The following is a 24379-nucleotide window of genomic DNA, read 5'->3' as shown; positions in this document are numbered from 1 at the left end:
AATTTTTGTACTCATTCGATGTTTTAAAAGAAGTGCTTGATTAATCGGTCCGTTTTGAGTGGCAACACGCAACTTTGCGTGATTAGGCAAATTGCGGATAGCGAATTGACAGCAACGTCGCTTGGATTTTCATGCATTTTTGCTCTGGTAGACGGAGGGTTAAAACATGCAGTGAAGAGGAAAGTGGTTCGTAAAAGTGCATCTTGATATTTGTTATGTAACTCGCTTGATTAAAATCGATCTAACTGTCCTTTACGCACAAATGTTTTATTAACAAAATTAAAAAAAGATATATAGCACGAGCTGTTTACACTTGAAATAGCATTGAGAATTATTTATTATTTATTTCGTTTTGTCAACAATGTATAGTTGTCATTTATTTTATCATGAAAAAAATATTAAAATTGATAGTGTTTGCTAATAATTTATTTATCTTGGAGGAATATTTGACAAAAATACATTAATAAAAATTCAAATTTCTTAATGCGTGTTGGAAATTAAATTAGTTTTTTCTTCTTTCAGGCAGGGGTCGTAGTTGTTCTGATATTTCTGATTTTTCTGATAATAAATATTTTCTCCTTTGTCCTTATATTTAGCTTTATGTCGTGATATTCCTCATGTTTGTTTGTGAATTTTAAAATTAAGAATTTTAAAATTATTGATTTAAAGAATCAAAATATTTAGGCTTTTGATCCAAATATTTTAATTTAAAATGTTAGTAAAAATCACAAAATTTGATTGTTCGAACTTAGGGACCGTTCACTAATAATATATTTAGTTCAGAAATATAGCCTTACTCTCACGATTTATTTAGTCTAACTTTTTGGAACTTCAGTCATTTTATGAAAAAGAGATTCAATTATCAATGTAACATTATCAATTTTTTGTGATGAAGAATTCAGGGACCATACCTTTAGTTATTGTTTCCAGCAAATACAGTAACAAATGGGGTTTGGTAGTTTCAGATTTATTGATACGTCCCTTTCAAATAATATTAAAAATGATTGATAACAATGAGCATACAGTAACATCATAAAATTTTTAAATAGTGAATTGAGGGATCGTCCACAAAATTACTGCTATATAAAAATATTAAGAACCTGCTTGTCGTTTTGAAACTATTGAAACTTTTTTAAAAAAAAGGAAGTCTTCAATTTGATTACAAAATTTAAATAAATATTACTTGGAAGGAACATGTAAAAATTATCTGATGTTGGTTTTTCTTTAAAAATTTCTATATGGTGATGTATAGTACTCGTTGTGATACAGTGGTTTTTGCGATACAGTGCTCAACAAATAACAATATACTGGAAACTGTTAAAACTTTCTGTTCAGATCAAGTAACTCTGACATGAAAAATTGTATTTTTTATTATTTATTAAATTTTCCTTTATTGTGCTTAAGTGGAGCAACATATATTTTTCATTTATTTTACCTGCATAGCAAAAATAGCAGACATGGCTACAAATAAGAAAGGAAGAGAAATAACGGGGAAAAGGAATATTATAAAAACCGTAACAGCAGTAACAGTCAATCAAATCAGAACGGAATATGTTTTACAAATGCAATGCATGGCGTAAAGTCTTGAGGTAATTTACTAGAGCAGTGGTTCTTAAAAAGGTGTCCAGCGGAACATAAAGTTCCGTAAAATATCATAGTGATTGAGAGAATTAGGAATTTTTTGTTACCAGTTATAACTATGTTCATGTCCGATCAGTAATCAATAATTTATTTAGCACTAGCTGAAGACCAGTTCTTTGCCCGGGAGGAATTAAAAAAGAAAAGAATCAATAAATCAGTACTCAGAAACACAACGCAATCATGCTCAAAATTGAAAGGCATATACCGACACAATTAAAGAGCTTGATGAAAAAACCAGGTGAATGACATTTTTAGAGGAATTGGTGAACTAGAGAAAATAATATTAAAATGTTGCGTCAATATGGGTATGTTTAATGCAACAAAACTGTTTTTGTTTTCCCTTTTATCTTAACATACCTAATCCTTTATCTTAACATATATAATCCATATTAATTTTTAATATTCTTGAATGATTTTTATTTCAAATTTAGCAGTGGTAAATGAAAAAAAAGCAAACAATGATTAGTCCCACTCTTTAATAAATTGGCAATAAAATAATTCGGATATAACTTCTTTTTTTCATTCTGAACATGTCACTTACCTGGCTCTTCTACTAAGTTTTTCAATTCATATAGCTGAAACAATTTAAATTATTTTATTTAATAATATATGTTGTAATCTTAGGTGGCTTTGCGTTATTGAAGTAGGCAAATGCATTTAGCATCACTTGGCATTCTCACGACATGATAGATGAAATTTACCACTATTAAATGATATTCTCGGGTACATATCCCTTTCGAAGGGTCGTAAAACACTTAATTTCAAAGTATCATTATTAAAACTGCTTAGTATTGGTGCAGTTTTAATAATCACCAAATATATCAGTATAATATTTCGTACCTATATTAGCATATTCTTTTTAGCACATAGCTTATTTTATTTTAAATCAATTAATGTACACTATCAAAATTAATTGAGGATTAGTGTCAATAATAATATGCAGTTTTTTTATGGTTTCCCAAAACAAGAATGAGCATTTTTTCTCCTTATATTTGCCTTTTAGTTCAGAAGTTACTTTTTTATTACAATTAATACAGATTATCAACATTAATTAAGCATCATTGTCGTCAGTGATAGTAAGGCGATTTCTTACGGTTCTTCTATACAAATAAATACATTTACTCCATCACTTTTGCTTTCTAGTACGTAACTTATTTCTTTTATTTCAATATGCATATATTATCTTAATTAGTTAAGCATCATTGGCGTAATTAAGCCTCATTGGCCTCGTCTTTTTATGTTTCCTTTAAATGAATTAGTATCTCTTACCAATTAATTTCGTTTCTGAATACATAATAATTTTTTTTTCTATTCCATCACAGTTGGTCTTAAATACAAATTCTTTGGAAACACGTTTAAAAGAATTAAAATAAATAAAATAAAAGTGCGTGGTATTAGGTAAAGTATAAATTTGGTGAAGATGTTAAATGAATTTATCTGACATAGCGAATATAAAATAATTAAATATTTAAATGAGTGTAATAAACTATTTTTTGATCAAATAGAGCTATAAACTAATAATTATCACTAACTTTAAAATATGTGAAAAATTGAATCGTTAAATTTCAAACATTGGCTAACGTTTAACTAATCAGAAAATTCCATTTAGTTTTTAGCTCATCCTGCTCGAACGGTTTGTCGTAGAATGTTCTAATATCGACGTGGCCTTCCTCGTGCTTTGAACTATCCGTATGGCAATTTCATAACTTTCAGTAAGATGCTTTAGGAGTCTATTAGGGACATACACACACAGACATTCATTTTTATACATATATAGATATAGATAGATTTTGGTTATTTATATGAAATTATTTATGTATTGCCAATAAATATAAGTAGCAGCAAAATTTAAAAAGAAATTTTTTTAATAACTATGCACTTATTATATTTTAAACGCGCATAAATAAAAATTTCTCATCAAATCTGATGTATATATAATTCTCTTACGTGGCTCCCAAATTTTGGCTGTATTTCTTTTCCGCCGGTGGCAACGTTTGCTTTGTTTTGTTTACGTTACTATTTCTCTTACACGGGGACAAAAAAAAAGCCTCATTACAACTCCCCGAATGGCAACGCTAGAAAATCGACCAATTATTGCCTCTAAAAATGTCACATGCCAAATCTAGGAGAGGTGGCTCAACATATAGCGCTTTTAAAAACGGAGACTGAAATAACCAGAGAGCATCAGCTGCGGCAATCTCATACTATTAAGCAGAAGTGAGTAGTCTTTGTCGATAGATCTCTATTTTAGTATTTTATCGAAAGCGCTTTTTTTCACGAATTTATATATTACGCATTTATTTGACGATTTTTGATTTATATCACGAATTTATTTGTTTTATTATTGCTATTAGTTATTCATTGAAAAATGAGTCTCAGTTGTGCTGTTACGCCTTAAGATTTTATACTATAGCACATTTCTAATAGGTTTAACGAATTCGTGTCATTTATTTGAATTCAAATTTATTTCAATGACTTAGTATTTACTAAAAAGATGTAATTCTTTTTTTTAAAATTTTTTTTTTATATGGATTTGAATGATTGTTTTGAATTCTTAGAATTTTGTGCATTTGCAATGTACCTAAGTTAGTAGCGAGTGAAGCGAGCTTGGTTTTCGAAGCAAACCATATAAGATTGCGTAGCAATTTTCGGGGGTTGGCGAGCGTTAGCGAGCAGGGGGAACAGCCCACTAGTTAAAAGAATTACGTTACTATTCTCAACAGTTCTTTTTTGGAAATCGTTATTCAGCTGATTTATATCATTTTATGCATATGTATGCACCAATAAAAATGAAATTTTTTTATGATGCTGGATTTTTGCCAAAAGTAGCATAATCATCTAAGGTTCTGTAGCCTGAAACAAATTGGAAATCGTTCTTCTCAGTAATGAAACAAGATTCTATGCATATGTATATAAATGAGCTTATGTGTAGAGAGATTTTTGTGTGCCCGAAATTAAATTTTTACTCAAGACACCAACAATATGAGCGAATTGATAATTTGTGAACCTTCTTGAACTTCAAAAATCTAAAATGGTTGTTTTTTTACACTTTTAATAATTAAAAGTGTCTAGAATAAAGTTTTTCAAGTCATAATTTTAGACTTATTTTGTTTACCTGTTTTTAATTCCTCACATATGCCGAAATCTTCAGATAACATTTTGAGTGCTGCGTAAAATCACAATTTTCTACTAATTCGTTTCAAATTTATTTGAACTATCAAAATCAATGATAGTACAGCTACAAAGAAGTGCTTTAGTATTTGAGATAGGAATTGATAATTGTATCAGTCAATGAGCAATATGGTCAATTAGGTGCAAGACGTGAACTACAATATCACAACGGCATATGCTACTTATATGTTGGGCAATGGCGATACGCAGAGCATTTTTCCGTGTATTGACATAAGGCAAAAGTACCAAATATCGCGTAATCATTGTCGCGTAAAGGTAAAAATCGTAATCGCGTAAATGTTGGGATAAATATCAAGGGGAGAGAATGCACATCATCTGGATTGAAATTACTTAGGCCCGGAAATGTCGCCATTAGGGGCTCTATAAACTCTTTTCTTTGCGCTTCTAAACAAGTCAAGTTATGGAATAAGTTGCTGTAGTCAATTTGAAACGTTTATTTGCATGTCTCTGTTTTTGTTTAGTAATCCTCCTGAATTTCATTTACTTGCACTCAACTTTAAGAAAGTACAATTTACCAACTACATGCTTTTAAAATTTCGCACTGTTATTTTTATAGATTATTAAAATATAGATGTTATTTTCATTCGGTATCACTTATTTACTTATTTATTCATCTATGTTTACTTATCTTTATAGAGAGCATTAAGAACTAAAGTTTTCATGAGGTTCCGTCCGCCTTCCAGATGGCGCTTCGTTCGAGACCTGCTGCTCTTAGTTGTTATATTCATCTGCCTCACTTGTTACCTCAGCTACATTGGATCATTCCTTCAAACCACTGTGCCCACAGGTTAGGATTTTTTTTATATCACTTTGATACTTAAAATGTTTAATTAAGTAATGTAAAAAGTACCTTTTTGCTTCTTTGTAAAACTGTTGGCAACAACGCTATTGAACATTCTTTATGACGTTAAAGTGGTTTTCGAACTTCCTTGTTTTTAAACCCAAGTTTACTCTTGTTTTCCCATCCCTGATTTACTTACTTGTCCACACCATTTAAAGTTTGTATGCTTTTAACCCGAACCGAATAGATTCTAAGATTCGTTTATGTTTCTAAGAATATTCTGCAAATATCATTGTTAAAAAATATTTTTGAGAAAAAAATATTCAGGAAGAAACGACGAAATTCCAGTTGCTAAAATTTATTTCCTATATGTGTTGAAAGGCTTCAGTTTTGTGCATAACCAAAAAATTTTGTTAAACGATACATTTTGAATTTGAATTTCGTTGAAGAAAGGAAAAATTTCAGCAACTGAGCTGTCAAATATATTCGTCTTTTCATCAATATTTTCGGTGTTGAATAATGCGAAAAACACATATTTCTCACGCCCTCAAAATTTAACTACGCAACTTTGAGTCGCAACCCGTAAAGCGTAAAAAAAAATAGTATATCACAATGCCAAAAAATGTATCAACAACTTTGCACCAAAGTTGTGTAGTGAAACACCATACATAACTCTTAGTTTTTGGCGTTACCAAAACCAGGGANCTCAAAATTTAACTACGCAACTTTGAGTCGCAACCCGTAAAGCGTAAAAAAAAAATAGTATATCACAATGCCAAAAATGTAGCAACCACTTTGCACCAAAGTTGTGTAGTGAAACACCATACATAACTCTTAGTTTTTGGCGTTACCAAAACCAGGGATAGTTCCTGGTGCAGTGAATTTCCAAAATTGTTTTTATACTACTTGGTGCAAAGTAGCTGTTAACATATTTGGTATCCAGTACTCTGTAATTTTTAATTATAGCAAGATATGATCCTCGTATGAGTCAGTAAAATTAGTTTTTTGAAACAATATAAAGTAAGAATCATTAATTTAGGATGCAATTGAACAATATTTCTATTCTAAAATTGTTTATTAAAATCTTCTTATGAGAACATAACAATTTTATCATATAAATAAAAACATGCATAGGTTCTATAATATTTTACTTCAGTTTTTGTGGAATGGGAAAAATCCTGTCCGGTGAAAGCTTCTTGTGCTCGATTGTAAGCAATCTACCATTGTTGTCTGACGATTTCCAAAGATGAGCTCAAATTGGCAAAAATAATTCATGAATGGAGTAAATGCACCTACACCAGGTGCCAAATAGTTGTGTTTATATTTAACAACACTCCTTAAGGCAAAGCGCGACATTTCCACTTGCCAGATCCCAGTCTATACGAATTCCGCCACCACCTCACACATTAGCAGAAGTCATGTATTAGTAACTAGCACCGGATGGCTCTAAAATGTGTGTGTGTGGCCTACAATTTAAAAAACCAATTAAAAATGGATGAAGATAGAAACTATTGGATATTTGCTTTCTGCTTCGGAGCACTAGGTCTTTCATTCTCGCCAACTTTCAAAATTATTTATAAAATTTGGCTACAAATGGTGTTTCTAATTGAGAAAATCCTTAAAACAATATGCTTTCAGAACTACCACACACACACTTAAAATTCTTAAAAGTATTGAAGTGCTTAAAGTATATAATGTATTATAAGTAAAGTTATATAGAATTGAAAATAACATTAACAAAAGTAAAAGTCCTCTTTGTTTCTCATTTCTGTTGTTTTGTTGTTGTTGTTAATTTACCCATTGTGCACTGGAGCTGCACAATGGGCTATTGGCGACGGTCTGGGAAACACCCCGGAGGACATTTCTGTTGAAATGGGCTGAAATGAAATTAAACAGGGAACCATATTTTTTACAGTTTTGAGAGACAAAACAATTTACTTGACGAACTTTGTTCGAAAACTTTCTCCGAGTAAATAACTGGTTTCCTAAGAGAAACGCAGGAAATCATATATATTTTATATATGTCTCACGGTTTTTCTTTAATTGATTTTTCAAGTTGTCGCATTGGTCATTTTCGGGCAATAGACAATAAAATAAATGAAATCAGCACGTCACGACTTTTTCTTTAAATTTATTTATGCCCCTATTTAACAAGATTTGTTTTGTTTTTTTAACAAACAAATTGAAGACGCACAGACATAAATGGTATCGAGTCAGTTAAATATGCCCGATATAAAACACTATAAATACTTATTTCAGTTATAGTAAATTTCTGTAACTGTAAATATATTTAGAGAGACATCAAGAAAATATAATGTTACTCCTTTAATATGTTTTGAATCGCTATAGATAACTACATTAAGTTTGTAAACGTGAAGTTTCTATTAGTAAAAATAAAATTTCAAATTTGTTCAAGGAAAAAGTTATTAAAAATATTTTTTTTTAAAGTCATAGCTTTCTTTAAGAACAAATTAATTTTCCTTAGAGAGTAATCCTTTAGAGGCAGTCTAATATCAAACATTTGCAAAACTCTGGGTCCAAAACTCACTATAAAATAATTCTTTCGGTTTGATCGCTTTACCAATAGCTTAGCAGGTAGAGTAATGGGAAATGTGGCAGGTGCAGAATTTCCCATCATTCCCTACACCAGACAGAGTTCTCCATTTCGAGGAGGCTGTTTTCGTGTACCCCTATAGCTAGATTCTATAATCAAGGAATAATGCTGTACGTTGGTATAGCAGTTTTAAAACTTGTTTAATTTTTAAAAGAAGTTTTGCTTAAATGATTAATTTTCTCGTGGCATAAAGTTATATTTAAAATGTAATGTTTTTGATGTTGTACTTTAATTTAGCTAAGAAGTGCGATTTGAGGTACGGTATTAAAAAGCAAGATGAAGTTGTAGTTATTTACGATGCATGTTGTAGTTGACCTTAAAGATGCAAGTTGTAGTTGTAGTTATTTAAGATTATTATTATTATTATTGCAGTATCTTTACTTGAAAAATATAACGCTTCGAACAATAATGTAATCAAAATTAAGTGTTATAAAATATAGTTCTAATATCGTGGTGATTGTTTGAGAATTTTAGAGTGCGCGAGAAAAAGCGAACTTCTCTGTAACTTTTGATATTATGATTAGATTTTTGCGTACTAGGGCTCAGTTTAGTAGTTCGAAGGACCTAACCTTAAATATGCGGATTTGATTTCTGCATAGAATATTTCATCAGACAAAAAAACGTATTTCCTGCTGTTGTTGTTTTTTGTCAGACATACCGACAATATATGATGAAATATGAGATGTTTTGATCCTCAAAATATGAAGATGGTCTCAGTCTGGAAAATAAGTTTCCAATAGAATATTTTTATCAGGAGAGCGGTCATAAGTTTGGATTCCTTACAAATCACTTTTTTTCTCATATTTCGCCAAACCTCCAGAACTAATGAAGCGAATTCGTAACTTTTGCACATGATTGCAAAGCTTGTTTAACCAAATATAATTTAATATATTTTTGTAATTTAAGTATAAAAATTATTATTTTATAATTTATTATAAAATAATAATTTATTAATTATTTTATAATTTGTTATAAATAATAATTTATTAATTAACTAATATTTTATAATTATTATTTTTATAATTTAAGTATAAAAATATATTTTTTTATATTTATTTTGTAATTTTTATTATTTGACTTACTAATTATAAAAAAAAAATTATTTATAAGGTATACAAATGTTTACACCATATTCATCTATGTGAAATCCAAAACTTGAAGAGAATCGATAAAGCAGGTCTTGCGAAATAAAAACTTAAAACTACTACTTTGAAATGGTTAAATATGCAAAAAGTGAGATATGATTCCGCCTTTTTCAGTAGTGATTCATTAGATTTCAATAACGGGTTTGTTTCATTATCCTTCTACTAGGGGGCAAAGCCCCCTGTTCGCTACCGCTCACCAACCCCAATGATTGCTTAGCAATAATTGTTTTTTTTTGGCAGAAAACAGTTTTTCTACTAAAGTTAAAAATATTCACTTAACATACTAAAAGGAATTACTACTAAAGGAATACTAAAGGAGTACTAAAAGGAATTCTGTCTATTTAAGCTCTTGCGCCTCTACTTCCCACTTCCAAATATTACTATCTATTAGTATTATAAAGATTTAGATCTCTTGGTGAACAGAATTGATTTTTTTAACCATCATTTCTTTAAATAACATTTATATTCTTAATACATTATATTGTTCAAACAAATTTGATGAGTTCTCAACCATAATTTAAAATTTTCGCTAATAATAGCAGTACTGAAAAATAACTTTAAATTAGGGATACAAAAATATTTAAAGGAAAACAATACCTTTACGACTTTTGTTAATTTTATACTGATGACAACCTAAACAATATGGAAATGAATGGGGGAAAACTGGATCCTACCACGTGATTTTCTGGCCAATAAAAATGCACCGACAACAATGGAAAACTGCGACACCATCATTAGAATTTTATATATAGTAAGAAATATTAGTTTCCATATCTATTGCGCATATTTTTTTGCCTTTTTTTTTGACGAGGATTCTAAAAATATCTATTAATGACGATGATTAGTGAGCACCCTGTACACATGTATAATAAAATGACCATCTTATAAGTATTTTTATGTACTATTTTCTATTTGTAAGTATTCTCAATTAAAATATTCAAAAATATTCAAACATTTTCAATTTTCGATGAAACACGTTTCAGCTTCATTTTTCCAATTTTAGGTTAATTTCAAATAACTTCATCTTGATCAATAATATCGAGAAAATATTTTGTTGAACTTTCTTCATACTGTATCAAAACTTTCTACTAACTTCCAATACTTTGAATCTTAAACATCAACTATTTGTTACCAAGTCTAAGCAGCTTTAACTTTTCAGAGCAAGTTAGTCAATAGTTTATCGTAATATTGTAACGACTTCATCTATCTCATCCTTATTCGTTTCAAAAGGTTTGAAATGTTAGTTAAAATCTTTAAATGGAGAAAACTATTGAACAACATTAAAGCAGAAAATCTTCAAATTTCGTTCATTTTTAAAGGAAAACCAATATTTGTTGTTACAGTTATAGAAAAAATATTTTCGAAAATAGTGGAAAGATTTCAATTTTTTTTTCTTTTGCTTTTGTGTATAGACATACATTTCAGATATTAGGCTATGCTTATTGTTAATTTTTTTAAAAATTTTTTTGTTATTAGATTTTAAAATTATATGTAAAAATAAGAGAGTTGCACAGAAAGCTACTAATATAGAGTTGTGTAACATGCTTCAATAACAAATCTAATCCGTGATTTAAAGAAAACAAAACCTTCTTAGCCACTTCAGAACTCAATATTTTTTTTTTTCATTTCCATTTTAATTGTATAAGATTAGATATAATCGAATTTCTTGCTATATAGCTAAGTCGCTATTTGGTATCTCTGTTTTCAAATTATACAGGGTGATTCATGAAAGATGGGCAAAATTTCAGGAAGTGATAGTACACACCAAAGCAAAAACTTTTTATCAAAGAATGCATGATCGAAAACAAAACGCAAAAGAGCTGGCGCATTTGGAAAGTTCGTTCATGCAAACGAGAAAGCACCATTCCTGTTGCGAGTTACCGCGCTGCGAGTTTTTATTTGCATGTTATGGGAAGGTAAGCCTTTAGCTTGGCCACCGCGCTCGCCAGATCTTTCATGTCTCGATTTCTTTCTGTGGGGGCAACTGAAGGCTATTATGTATAAGACTCCCATTGAATCCGCAGAAGAACTTGTCTCCAAGCTTTCGGCCGCTGCATGGGGAAACACACCGCGATATGCCTGGTGTGCTTCAGAATGTTCGCCAATCTTTTCTTCGCCATTGTACTGCGTGCTTAGCCGCTGCCACAGCTATTTTGAACGGTTATTGTAATTACATTCCATTAAATTTGCTTCTTTAACTTAACTTCATCGTTCTTTGTGTGTTTTTGCATCATATAAGAACATAACTTCTGACTCCCTCAAACGGTTTTGGGTTTTGTTTTCGAACATGCATTCTTTGATAAAAATTGTTTGCTTGGGTGTGTACTATCACTTCCTAACATTTTGCCCATCTCTTACGAATCACCCTGTATATAAAGTTTACTTTCAGTCTTTGAACTTTAAAAAATCATTCTTGTTTTTCACTTTTTGAGTAAAAATGAATTGGAAGCTAAAAAATAGATGTATGCAATATCTTCTACACTACATGTAGGAAGTGTAATTTATCTTTAATCTCACTTAAATGAAATGGAAATTGAATGAATAGTTTCTGAAATATCGTAGGACGAAACGTGGTTGAAGTTTGTTTCGTGATTTTTGAAATGTGGTTCGTATGTGTGCTGCTGTTTGTGACCTGTGTATTTGTTTATTGCTATTCCTCAAAAAAAGTTCTAACTCCCGAAATTCATTTAGACGTTATAATCATATAAGATTATAGCAAATTCAATTATTTTTTTTACATAAATCTGGAGAATGTACTCTCTTAATTTTGTAGTCTCCTACTTTCAATGAAAAATCGAAATTATTGGCTAAAGAATGAATCATAATAACGATAGCTTTAACTGTGATATAGTACGAATATGCAACCTAAATGATGTTTTAAATTAAATCACATGTTAAAATTCAAGTTGAACCCGTTTGTTATTTTCTAACCGTCGTTGAACAGCCGACCCAATTTTGGGTTTATGACTACTAATGTTCAACTCCGTAGCCATGTAATTTTGAATCAATCCAGAAGACAAGGGAACTCTTGGATCAGTAACCCCCAGAAGTATGATTTCTTATGGGAACATGGAGGACTTTGTGACTCGACAGATTTAACGTGCATCAGTCATCATTTACTACACGGGCCGGTGGGGATCTTCGGCCGGTGGGGATCGAACCCACGACCTCTTGAACATAAGCCCAGTGCTCTACCAACCAGGTCAAGTTGTCTACTGCACTTAAGACAAGATTGGAAAAAAAACTTTGCTTCCGTTAGAATGGTCTGAAATGCGGCTAAAAACATTATTTTACTGTTTTGACAGACATAAGCACCATCTTTTTAACGAAATTTGCTAAAACAAACTTTCTGAGAGTAAAAAAATGACTTCTTGATTTTCGGGGCAACAGATAATAATATGAATAAAATCAATAAAGCGTCACAAATGAGTTTTCTTTAAAATTTATTTATGCACCTTTCTAAAAAAATTTCAAAATATGAAAATGCAAATAAATTATGACAGAATTAAGAATTGTGAAAATAATCATGCAATAATCTGTTTTTATTTTGAAGTTTTGAAATAATTTTTTCAGCAAATTTTAAATTTTAAAATTTAGATTAGGTTTAGATGAACTTGACTTTTTAAAATGCCAATAGAGGTGATACAAATTTTGTCATGAAAAGTTTTTCTTGCTGTATAGCTTCCCCCTAAGAAGATGTTAAACTTAATCATGATTACGTTAAAATTAAACCCTAGAGTTTATGTATAATTTGAACAACAGTATAGTTCTTCACGCTCCAAAACTTCTTTTTGTGTATTTAAAATATTAGTCACGAGTTAAATAACGTTTCTAATATTTGAACTTATTTAAATTTCCTACCTCACCTTAGTATATTGAAGTCAATTTAAATAATTCCCAATTTACATTCACCTCTCCAGCAATAAATCAAAAACCAAACATGCGTGCAATGCAAAAGCATTAAGACAAACATAGCCACCACAACTTTCTCACGTATGCAGGTACTTCTTTGTCGTTTCGGGCCATTCTCGAAACGCCTTTGTAAATATTTTCTTTCTATAACTAATTACCTTAAAGGTGATCGCATCTTCACTGTCATTCTCAACTTAATCCCTAAGGGCATTCCAGCCCTCCTCTGTCTTAACGGGAGTGTTGATGCAAGCTTGTTGTCGCATTGGTCCTATATCACGAAGGCTTAAGCCTTAATTAGATGAAAAGGGCTCGGCGGCAGTCAATTTTGACTTGCAAATGGAGGTAGGGGACTGTCTTTGTGTGGTGCCTTGGTTCTTGTCGTTTTGTCAAAGGCCCTTTTTGGTTCGAGTGAGCTTTAAGCATTGTTGGTGTTCTTTAGGGATTTTTTTTCCCTTGAAGCGATGGAATGGAGATGTCAAGTTGGGTGATTACACACACACTACGGGTGGAATTTTGCTGGCCGTTGTTTGAGGAAGATGAGATTACAAAAAAAAAAGTGATAATGCTTATAAAAAGTTAATTAACTTTTTTAACTGTTGCTGCGTGATGTTTAGAGCTATAATGCGATAGACTTTTGTTCCTGTTGAAAATTAAGAGGATGCTATACGTGGGTGAAACATTCATGGCAAGGCAAATTCTGTTTCAAGTTTATTGGTATTTTAGAATTTATAGCTATGAGAAAGAGGAGTTCAGGTAAACTTGGAGTAAACTATGAGGTTTTAAATGATGAAAAAAATGCTTGCAAAATATAAATATGCAAACAAATCATTGCAGGATTAATTCCTCACTTCGTAATCCTGACATAAGTTGTTTGGATTTTGATTTTTGGCAACAAAAAGAAAAAAACATTACAGCTTTTGAAACTAATAGTTTCACAATAGGTTATTCTTATTTTATAACCGTCGTTGAACAGCCGCCCTAATTTTAGGGTTTACAACTACTTATGTTCAACTCCGTAGCCTTTTATTTTTTAACCAATCCAGAAGACAAGGAAACTATTGGATCAGTGCCCCCAGAGGTATGATTTGTTATGGGAACATGGAGAACTTTGAGACTCGACTGATTTTACGTGCATCAGTCACCATTTACTACACGGGGAGTCTTCGGCCGGTAAGGATCGTACCCACGACCTCTTGAACATGGGCCCAGTGCCCTACCAACCAGGCTATCCCGGCCCTTACTGTAGGTTATTTGAACTCACTTTTTCTATACTTTACAATTTATTTTACTTATGTAAAGGAAAAAGAATTTGATATAAAAGGTTTTTCCAGCTGAATAGCATTCTCTTAAGACACCTTTTATATCTACTGTAAAATTTATTCCAGTGTTTTAAAGCCTTAGAAAATAAAAACTTTTTTCAGATTTAAAATAAATGTATCTTCATCGTGAATGATAAGCGTCCTAATTTTAATCTTAAAATATAAAATCTTTAATTGAAGTTATTTTGTCAATAAAATAAAAAGATATGGAGTGTTAAATAACAGTGGGTAGCAAATCTTTAGCTAGTTTATGTTATCTCACTTAATATTTGAACTTGTCTCATTCGGGACTGGGGATTTCAAATCTGCTCCTAAAGCTACAAATTTTTTTGAACATTTTTAATCCATTTCTTGGTGAAATTTTAAAAAACGTTATATTTAACAGAGGGTAGCGTAAATATTGCGAGAAACTACTATGGGGACATCAACTGAATTAAAATTTCGTTGAAACCCAGGCCAGAAATGTCGTCACACACCGCTGGGGGAGCCCTTCTCTATTAGGACCTGTTCAGAAGCACTCGAAAAACAGTTTATAATGAGCAAGCGCCCCTGTCGGTGTATGACTACATTTACGGACATGGGTTTCAAGGCATTTTTAATCCTGAAAATGAGCCATAATTCCCCATAGAAGTTTATCGCAACATTTACACGATCATTTGTTATATATAACGTTTTCAAACTTCTACATTGTGACAAAAAAATAGACTGAAAATGAAATTTTTGTAAAAAAATCTAGCTCCGAGAGAGAAAGCGATTGCCAATTTAAAATCAGGGATACGAAAGTATCAAAGTTCTGTAAAAATATGCAGAAAAAAATGCTTTTCCAATGTAGTTTTGGAATTGCAGCAACTATTTCACTATTTTAAGGAAACAAACTTACACTAAATGTAAGGGAATAATTAAGAAATATTTATTCATGTTTAAATAAGACAATTTGTTATTCCGAAACATTTTTTTCGAATTTGTATATTTAACCTTCAACTTTTTATGCCTTTCTCTACAGCGAATATTTAATTTGAGAAATACAAAATTATAAAATACTTGAAATCTTTTAGTTGCTTAAAGCTCTTTTATTTCCTCTAAGAAATTAAGTATATCGAAAATAAGTTTTCCGTTCTTTTGAAATAACATCAATGTTTTACAAGTTCACATTCGCATGTGAAAGTGTGAAGTGTCATTAATTATCTATAATTTGTAATGGTTAATTTAAATATTAATTATACATCCTGGTAATTCCTGGTATACATCATGCATAATTCCTGGTGCTCAGCTGCAGCCAAAGGGTCATTTTCATTGCATAATTTGTACCCATTAAATTCAAAAAATTAATTGCTTTAGATCTGAAACTAACGTTAAAAGTAGTTGCCAAGAATCGCTGCAAACCACTGTTTTTTTTTGTTTTTTTTTATCGCACTACTCTTTTCAGTTGAAAAAGTATCTCACTACGTTACAAATTACGAAAAAATACTAGCTGCTACGATAGTTTTGCTACTTGTAGTGCAATACTTCCGACCAGTGGAAAAAATACATTCTACGTATACAAATACAGCTTATCAGCAAAATTTCGCGCGTTTCATGGGTTTCAAAATGCCGACCGGCCTGTGTAGGGGGCAGGGAACTATCCTTGCATCAGAAAGGTTCTGAGTTCGAATCCCGGGTAAGGCATGGATGTTCTTTCCTTCTCTGTACTATCTGTCCTCACTGTGGGAGCGACGTTGGCCCACCTAATATGGTGGCCCTGAAATAGAGGCCAACGAAATCGCCCTGTATATGCCTGAATTGTCTGATGTTAACACAGGGGGCATTGGAAAGAAAAAAAAATTGGTTTCAAAATTTTAAAATGAAACTATTTTTTGAAGAAAAAAATTTTTTCATGGAAATTTTGTATAGTAAATATAGTAAACAAACATAGTCGAAACATTTTCAAAATAAACTATTTAACTGTAACTTCTCCAGAAATTCTTCTTAAATAATTTAGTGAAATAATTTTAATAGGACTCTTTTCTTATAATTTAAGACAAAATAGTTTATAAGATGCAATACCATGGCGCCTATACATCTTGTTACTTAAAACAAAATTACCGACATATTTTCTTATAATTAAAATTTAAAATACCAATTTCAAACAAAATCATGACTCCTATCTTATAAAAACAAAATACTATTGTAAAAAGTACTATTTCTAAATATTTTATTTGTGTTTGACTATTCTAACGTTATTACTCATATTTGTTGAAATTAATAAAACTTATTTCAAAACCCTATGCTATATTTTTTTTTGTTTCAAATTTTATCATCTCTTCTTTCTTTGATAGTATCCGACCTAAAAAAATCCATAATTGCATGTGGAATTAAAAAGAAATTGAGCAAACCTACCTTCCCAATTAGGTAGAAACGTAACATGCAAACGAAAAAAGCACGCATTATCTTAATAACTAGTCTCCCGAAAACATCATAAAGGTGCCGAAAATAGTCGGGGTATAAAGGAGTCCCCTTTGTCCATTAGTTAAGTAAGAGCACAGCAAAAGTAATTCGTCAAAAAATAAACTTCGAGCGGACTCAAAAATGGCAAGGAAATTTCGTGTTTTCAGCTTCGCGTTACTTCAAATTTACATACATAATGACGGTTCTGACGTATTACTACATGGAAATTGATCGTTTCTAGGTTGAAAGAGCTTACTACTACACACGTCGCTGCCTTTTGAATTACTTCAAGAACTTTCGACCATTTTCAACGAGAAGAATTCCGCGTACTTTTTATTTTAATGCTTTTGTATAACGATTTCGATCTCGTGTTTTGGTTTTAATTGGCAAAAGGATTTCGTTTTATCGATTTAATGCTGAAAGGAGACGAATTTATTTCTAAGTAAAATTCGAAATCTAGGTGGAGAAATAAAATAAAATATTCTAAGTTTTTTTTTTTTTTTGTGTAATTACAAATTTAGAAGAAGGGGATGAACTTTTTTTTTCTTCAAAAATCAGAGATTAATATATTCATACAGATATCATTCAATGCAGGATATTCTTAAAAACACACATTTGGCACTCATGTTTATAATTTTTATTGAAATAAATTCAACCAATTCCTTAACTATTTTTTTTGATAAAAAAATTCACACAAGTCAACATATTTCAGTTTATTAATACATATAAGGGACTAAAACAAAACATAATACACAAGTTTTAAGTTGAAATGTTAATTTTTTTATGTGTAAAAAACCTTTAATTTATCATCAGTTTATTATTCCGAATTATCTTTGGCAAATGAAAAAAAGGTAAATATTAGTCTTTGTATGATAGTTATTAAAACAAGGGACAACACAAAGTGACACTTTTCAAACGCCAGTGACGTGATATGCCATTTTTTACTCTTTTTTTCTATGTATATTCAGCTACCATCGTATAGACAATCGCACAAAACACGTGTGCAGGCCCACAATCCAACAGCCAAACTCCGAAACAAAACTTGGGAAGCTTCTGAACACAGCAGATTATTATTTTTATAATGTTCAACTCCGTAGCCTTGTAATTTTGAACCCAAATCCAGAAGACAAGGGAACTCCTGGATCGAGTATTGGGGGAAATTCGCCTTCGTGGAGGACTTTTTGATGGAACTAACCAGCATTTGTGTTAGCTCCATGAGAGGAAGACCACGAGAACCTCCCACGGTTAGCCTGACGGCAAGGGGACTCTAACCCATGATTATCTACCACTGAGGATATTTCACGTCAGCACTGTGGTTGGTGCAAGCCGAATGCGGAGTTCGTATCGTTCCTTTTTTTTCTGGACGAGTAAAAACGTGATGAAATAAAACGTACTGACGAATTTTGCTACACCCGAGTTTTCTCGGGATGATAAATATTTGCAAAATACACATACCCGAGTTAACTCGGGATAATCAGGGAAGCGGTTAACAATTATCTATGTAATTAAATAAATATAAAATAGAGAAATGCAAAATTTATCAAAAATACGAAGTAAGATTTAAGTTTTGGAACAAGGTAACTTATTCTACAATTTTGACCAGTACCACATTTCTAAATTATTTTTACAAATCATTTTATTGTTACAAATTCGTATAAATCTAATTACTCGAGAAATAATAATGTTTCTGACCACTTTGATACTGATACAATTGAAATAGTTTTGTAGACTTCGAATTTGATTTCTTTACGTTTGGCACTTACAGAGATAGTGTGTCCGTAACCACCTCACTATAAGTAAATCCAAAAAATGTACTGCGCTATCATCTTTATTAGTTTTTTTTTCTTAAATTAAGCAATCCGGACGAATTGAATGATGCAGTAATTAAAATTCATGAAAAATAATGCGAAAAATGTCATCAATATATCTATAACAAAACAAAATGAAAAATTGTGATTAATTTTGTTGTACAGTGCGCAAAAAACGGATCACCCTGAATAACTTTTGATATAATGATCGATTGGATCTTTACGTTCTAGAACTCAATCTTATTACCTCGAGGGGATGACCTTAAATACGCTAATTGGACGATATTTTAAGTTATGAAATAGGACACGAAAAACGTCTCTGAATAAGCATATCGTTTTTTAGTACGTATTCGAATATCTGACCCCCGAAATACAGGAGGTAGCCACAATCTAACAAATATGGTCTTAATAGTTTGTCAGTAATTAGGAGCAATGTTAATTTTACTTTTTGTGTACATCGCTATATCTCGAGAATTTTAAAGTAAATTGAAAAATTTTTGCACACAATTATTAAATTCGTTTATTATCCAAAGATAATTCCATGCAAAAAATAACCTTTATGAAATATTTGTTATTATTTTTTAATAATGGCCGAAAAATTTTTTTTCGACTATTATTGAATAAAATACTAAATTAGCATATTTGATTAGTTATTAGCATATTTATAATTAGTAAGCATAGTTGAGTTTACCTACTCTAACCATTAAGATTGAGTCCTAGAATGTAAAGATCTAATCAGTAGGATCAAAAGTTATTCAGAATAGTCCGTTTTTTCTCTTTCTTTTTCTTTTTGCGCACTGTACCTCTACGAAGAAATAATATCTTCTTTAATAAGAGGTGTACAAATAGAAGAATTCAAGAAAGATTTAAATAATATTAGAAATTTAACTTTGTATTCATTAAAGATTCCACTGTCTGCGAATATTTAAAAGCCAGTTTTAAAGTAAACCAAAAAATATCACTTTGCGGATCATTAAACTCCGAATCTCTGTATTTATTGCACTTGTATTCCAAATCACCAAACCAACTGCAATTGGTTGCAGCATCTTTGTAATTAAATACGTTTTTTGGAAAAGGAAGTTTACATTTAAAAACAAATTTAACATTTAAATCATTAAAAAAAGAGGGAAAAAAAACTTTTGTCCAGAAAATTATGATTTTTTTTTAAAAAATTAATGTGATCATATGAATTTTGTAGAAAAATTAATAATAAAATTATTTGAAGGGAGAACTTTTTTAATTTTAAAAGCAAATAAATCTAATCTAAGAGATTCTGACTGCGAATTTTTTAAAATATAAGATTTTGGCGAAGATTCATCTCGTTGAAAATTCTTATATGTTTATTAATAAAGTGCATTATCATTAATAATAATAATAATTTATAATAGCTTGTAAATATGTTTTATATGCGCTCTTTATTTTGTAATGAATATCAATATTATAATAATGCTTAGACTTTACAGCCAACCGACGTTTTTCAAAATGACGTGGAATTCTTTTTAGGCTTTACTCATAATCTAACAATTTAAAGGGCAACGAATCAATTAACTCTCACGATATCAAAATTCAAATTGAGTTTCAATGCTGATGTTTAAACAAAACTCCCCATTGTTTGTCTTTTTATAATTTTAATAATATCCATTGACTAAAGGTGGGTGTTAAAATTTCATTCTTCAAGCCCAATTCAGTGAGGAGTAAGTAAACGGGCTCAGAAATTCTGCCCGGGTAATTGCTGCGTAGGGTTGGTTTGAGGGAGAGAGGCCCGCCAGAACTCATTAACATTACGTTAACACGTTTTCCCATGAGAGGAGCAACTTGAATAATGATAGAGCCTCCAGATGTATTTAAGGCGTAAGGTGATGATCAGTTGTTTCCGAATCCTATTTGGATTTATAGAGCCTTCCTTTTAGTCCTTAATAGATTTTAAAAGTAAATAAATGTTAGGTCATCAGATTTAAAAAGTTATTACGCAGTAGCATAGAATATGCGTACTTTTTAGGGTTTTTAAATCTATAATTTAGCAAAGTTATTCAAAGGTAAGGCTAAAGTAAACTATTAAGTTTCAAATAATGAAAAAAAATTTTTTTTTTTTTCAAATTTCAATATCGAACTAATTCTGGCAGGATTACTCAGGATTACGCAGCGATGAAGTTATCATGCAATAATTTGTTTGCATTTTGATATTTTGAAAAAATTATTAATAATATTTTTTTTTTCCTTTTATACTCGAATGGTTCCTAATAAATCAAATTTTAAATCTCCGAAATTCTAATTTGATTTCAGAAACTTTTCGATCGATTTCGCACAAATTTTATATTTTGCGATTGTGTATGCAAATTTACGTTCTTTAAAATGTTATAAAAATTTTCATACACTTGCAAATCAAATTTTTTCTACTATCATTAAATAAAATAAAAATAATATTTATAAAAAGTTTTTTTTTTAATAGAATTTAATTTGGACTAACGAACTATATGAGTGTGTGCAAAAAAGCTAATTTCGCTTTAAAAAATCTCAAGATCGGGCATAATGCTCAAAAAGTAAATTTAACTTTAAGGAATCCAAACTTCGAACCATTCTTCAGACAAATTATTGGGACCATAGTTTCCCGAAATGCGAATACATCAAATAGAAAGATATGTTTATTAAAAAATGCACGTTTTTCAGTTTGATTTCGTAATTTAAAATATCATCTGCACTAGTTGATTAGCATACTTGCGATCACAATCCCCAAATCCTTAAGATTGAGTCCTACAGCTTGAAGATCCTATCATTAGATCAAAGGTTATCCAGGGTGGTCCGTTAATTTCTTTTGCACTTTACATACCTTTAACTTTCATTAAAGGTGTTTACCTCATGGTATTCTCCTTCTTGGCGTATTGATTTGCTGCTAAAAAATAAGTTGTCTAAATTAATCGCTACGTTAACTGTTTATTACCAAATGCACTTGCATTATTCTTCCAGTCAGAAAATAGGCAGAGACTGAAAATTGAATCTGTCATCTGATGAAATTTTTGTAATTAAAAAACTTACCATAATAAAAGAATAGTTAAATAAGATTAAAATAAATTTCTATGATAAATCTAAATATTTTTCAAAAGTGCCGCGTGGTACCCTTTACTCCCTCCGATTCAGAAAAATGTATGGCAACTTTTTTCCTAACATTTAATATTAAAGAACTAAGTTTAGAATACATTAATGGCATCATTTTAGCGAGAAGGAAAACTTTTCTGTTCGTCCGTGCTGCAGTTTCATGTTGGAACGCTGTCCCACGAATATTTTACGCAAATTTTCATTCGAGTCATTGTACAGGTAGTTTCATGCACTTATCATAATTGCTTTCTGATTTACAGTTAACACCTTTATTCGTTAATTATAAATAATATTTGGTTACATTTAAAACAAATGTGAGTAAATTAAATAAGGTGTTAGGCCTAACGCATTCGGTTGTTTTATTATTATTTAAGACTAATTGCATATTCACCCACTGCGTGAAATATTTTTCTAATGGTTGTGGAACAAAGCAAAAAGTTTTCAAACAAATGGAATTCTGATAAAATTGTGATCACAATTTAAGAACATGACCTTTTGTCTATCAGACCTTTTTATATGTATTTAAATTATTTTGATGTATGTAGTGGTGGAAATAATTTATTTAACTCTAATTTGTTTAAATATTAATACATTAACTTAATCACTAGAGAAGTTTTTTTTTTTTTTGAAACTGCGGGAATTTCATAGTTGTTGAGTGGTTATATAATTAACGAGATGAATTCATTTAAAGATTAATTTAGGATAACATACTTTGTAAATCATTTAGAAACGAGTACTATAACTGTACTAATAGCTTGAAACTACATTTAACGTAATTTACTGAAAATAAAACATATACAAGTTTTTGCATTAACCCCTTAACTTGTTCCTTCGAGTTAATTTGAGCTCGCTAAACAGGCCAAACTGTGCACACTCGAGATAATTCGAGCGGTGTTGTATTTTATGCTGTTATAATTTTTCACACTCAAATATAATAGAGAATTGAAAATAACAACGTGAAAGCTAAGAAAAAAAATCGTTTTATTGATATTTATCATTTACATAGGATTGTAAGCTATAACACTTATTTATTCAAGAATAAAATATAGCCTCTTTCCACGGAACAAAAGCGCAGTATATCAAAATTGTTCCCCAAAAGAAAAGTTGAACCAGGAGCGGACGATGTTCTAAAGTGTGTTTTTTTTACATTAAAAAAAATGTTCTTTTTTTTACAGTTTCTTTTTTTTAAAAATTCTGTGCGTTAAGGGGTTAATGCGTTTTGCGCAGCTTTAAAATAATCTAACAAAAAAAGTACATATATAATTTTAAAAACTATCTTTTCTAAATAGAAAGAGCCCATTACCGAAAAGACTTGAATTATTAAATTTAAAAAAAATCCTTTTTTATCAAATTTAATCTTAAATTAGTATTAAGGAACTTCACAAACATTTTCGAAGAGCCGTGGTGGTTCAGGGGATAAAGCGTTCGCCTTCCAATGAGGTGAACCAGGATCGAATCCCAATAATGGCTGATCAACGAATTCCACACCCGTACGACAGTGCTGATGTAAAATATCATCAGTGATAGACGGATCATTGGCTAGAGTCAGCTTGTTTCAAGCTAACCAGGGGAAGTTTCCGTGGCTTTCCTCTCCGTATGACGCAAATGCCGTTTAGTTCCATCAAAAGTCCACCATGAAGGCACATTTCTTCCACCACTTGATCCAAGAGTTCCCTTGTCTTCTGAATTGAGTTCAAAATTACAAGGCTACGGAGTTGAACATTAGTATTCGTAAACCCAAAAACTGGGTCGGCTGTTAAACGAAGGTTATAATATAAAATAAAAAAATATTTTCTAAGGCAGTTTTTCTTTAAGTGCATTTCATTTAAATACTAATAAGCTTTAAATACTAATAAGTTCTTGCTGAGAATATTAATTTAAGACTTAAATGTAAGTATAAGATAAAATGAATCAGATAAAAAAACTTATAAAATGATATTTAATGTTTGATAGTTAAATTGGATTATATTAAAAAAAAAGTATTTTTCCCCTTTACTTTATATTTGTTTATTTATTTATTTTATTATTGTTGTTTTTATTTAACTTTATTTATTTTATTATTATTGTTTTTATTAATTAACTTTTTTTTATTGTATTTATGAGGGTTGTTTTTATGTAAAGGCCGTTTTGTTACGTACACCAATAACCCGTTTGTTATGTACACGTGCGTCGCAACGAGTGCTTGTGTCGTGCCCCGGCAATCCTTTTTTTTAAATATATAACCGTCGCTGCACAGCCGACCCAATTTTATGAGTTTACGACTACTAATGTTCATCTCCGTAGCCTTGTAATTTTGAACCCAATTCAGAAGACAAGGGAACTCCTGGATCGAGTATTGGGGGAAATTTTGCCTTCGTAGAGGACTCATTTTGATGGAGCTAACCCGCATTTGCGTTACATGGTGAGAAAGACCACGAGAACCTCCCACGGTTAGTCTGATGGCAAGGGGA

General features: G+C 30.8%; 1 protein-coding gene across 1 annotated transcript in view; it reads left to right on the top strand.

The window, feature by feature from the left end:
• Positions 1 to 24379, top strand: part of LOC107452261 (cadherin-like and PC-esterase domain-containing protein 1) — a 250281-nt gene that overhangs the window by 70685 nt on the left and 155217 nt on the right. The window contains exon 3 of the mRNA XM_043040510.2: positions 5470 to 5620. Within this exon, the coding sequence (XP_042896444.1) occupies positions 5470 to 5620 (151 nt within the window). The remainder of the gene's footprint in view (positions 1 to 5469; positions 5621 to 24379) is intronic.

The sequence above is a fragment of the Parasteatoda tepidariorum genome, chromosome 3 (assembly GCF_043381705.1).
Source record: "Parasteatoda tepidariorum isolate YZ-2023 chromosome 3, CAS_Ptep_4.0, whole genome shotgun sequence".
In the NCBI taxonomy this organism is placed as follows: domain Eukaryota; kingdom Metazoa; phylum Arthropoda; class Arachnida; order Araneae; family Theridiidae; genus Parasteatoda; species Parasteatoda tepidariorum.
This window is presented reverse-complemented; position numbering and strand designations above follow the sequence as displayed.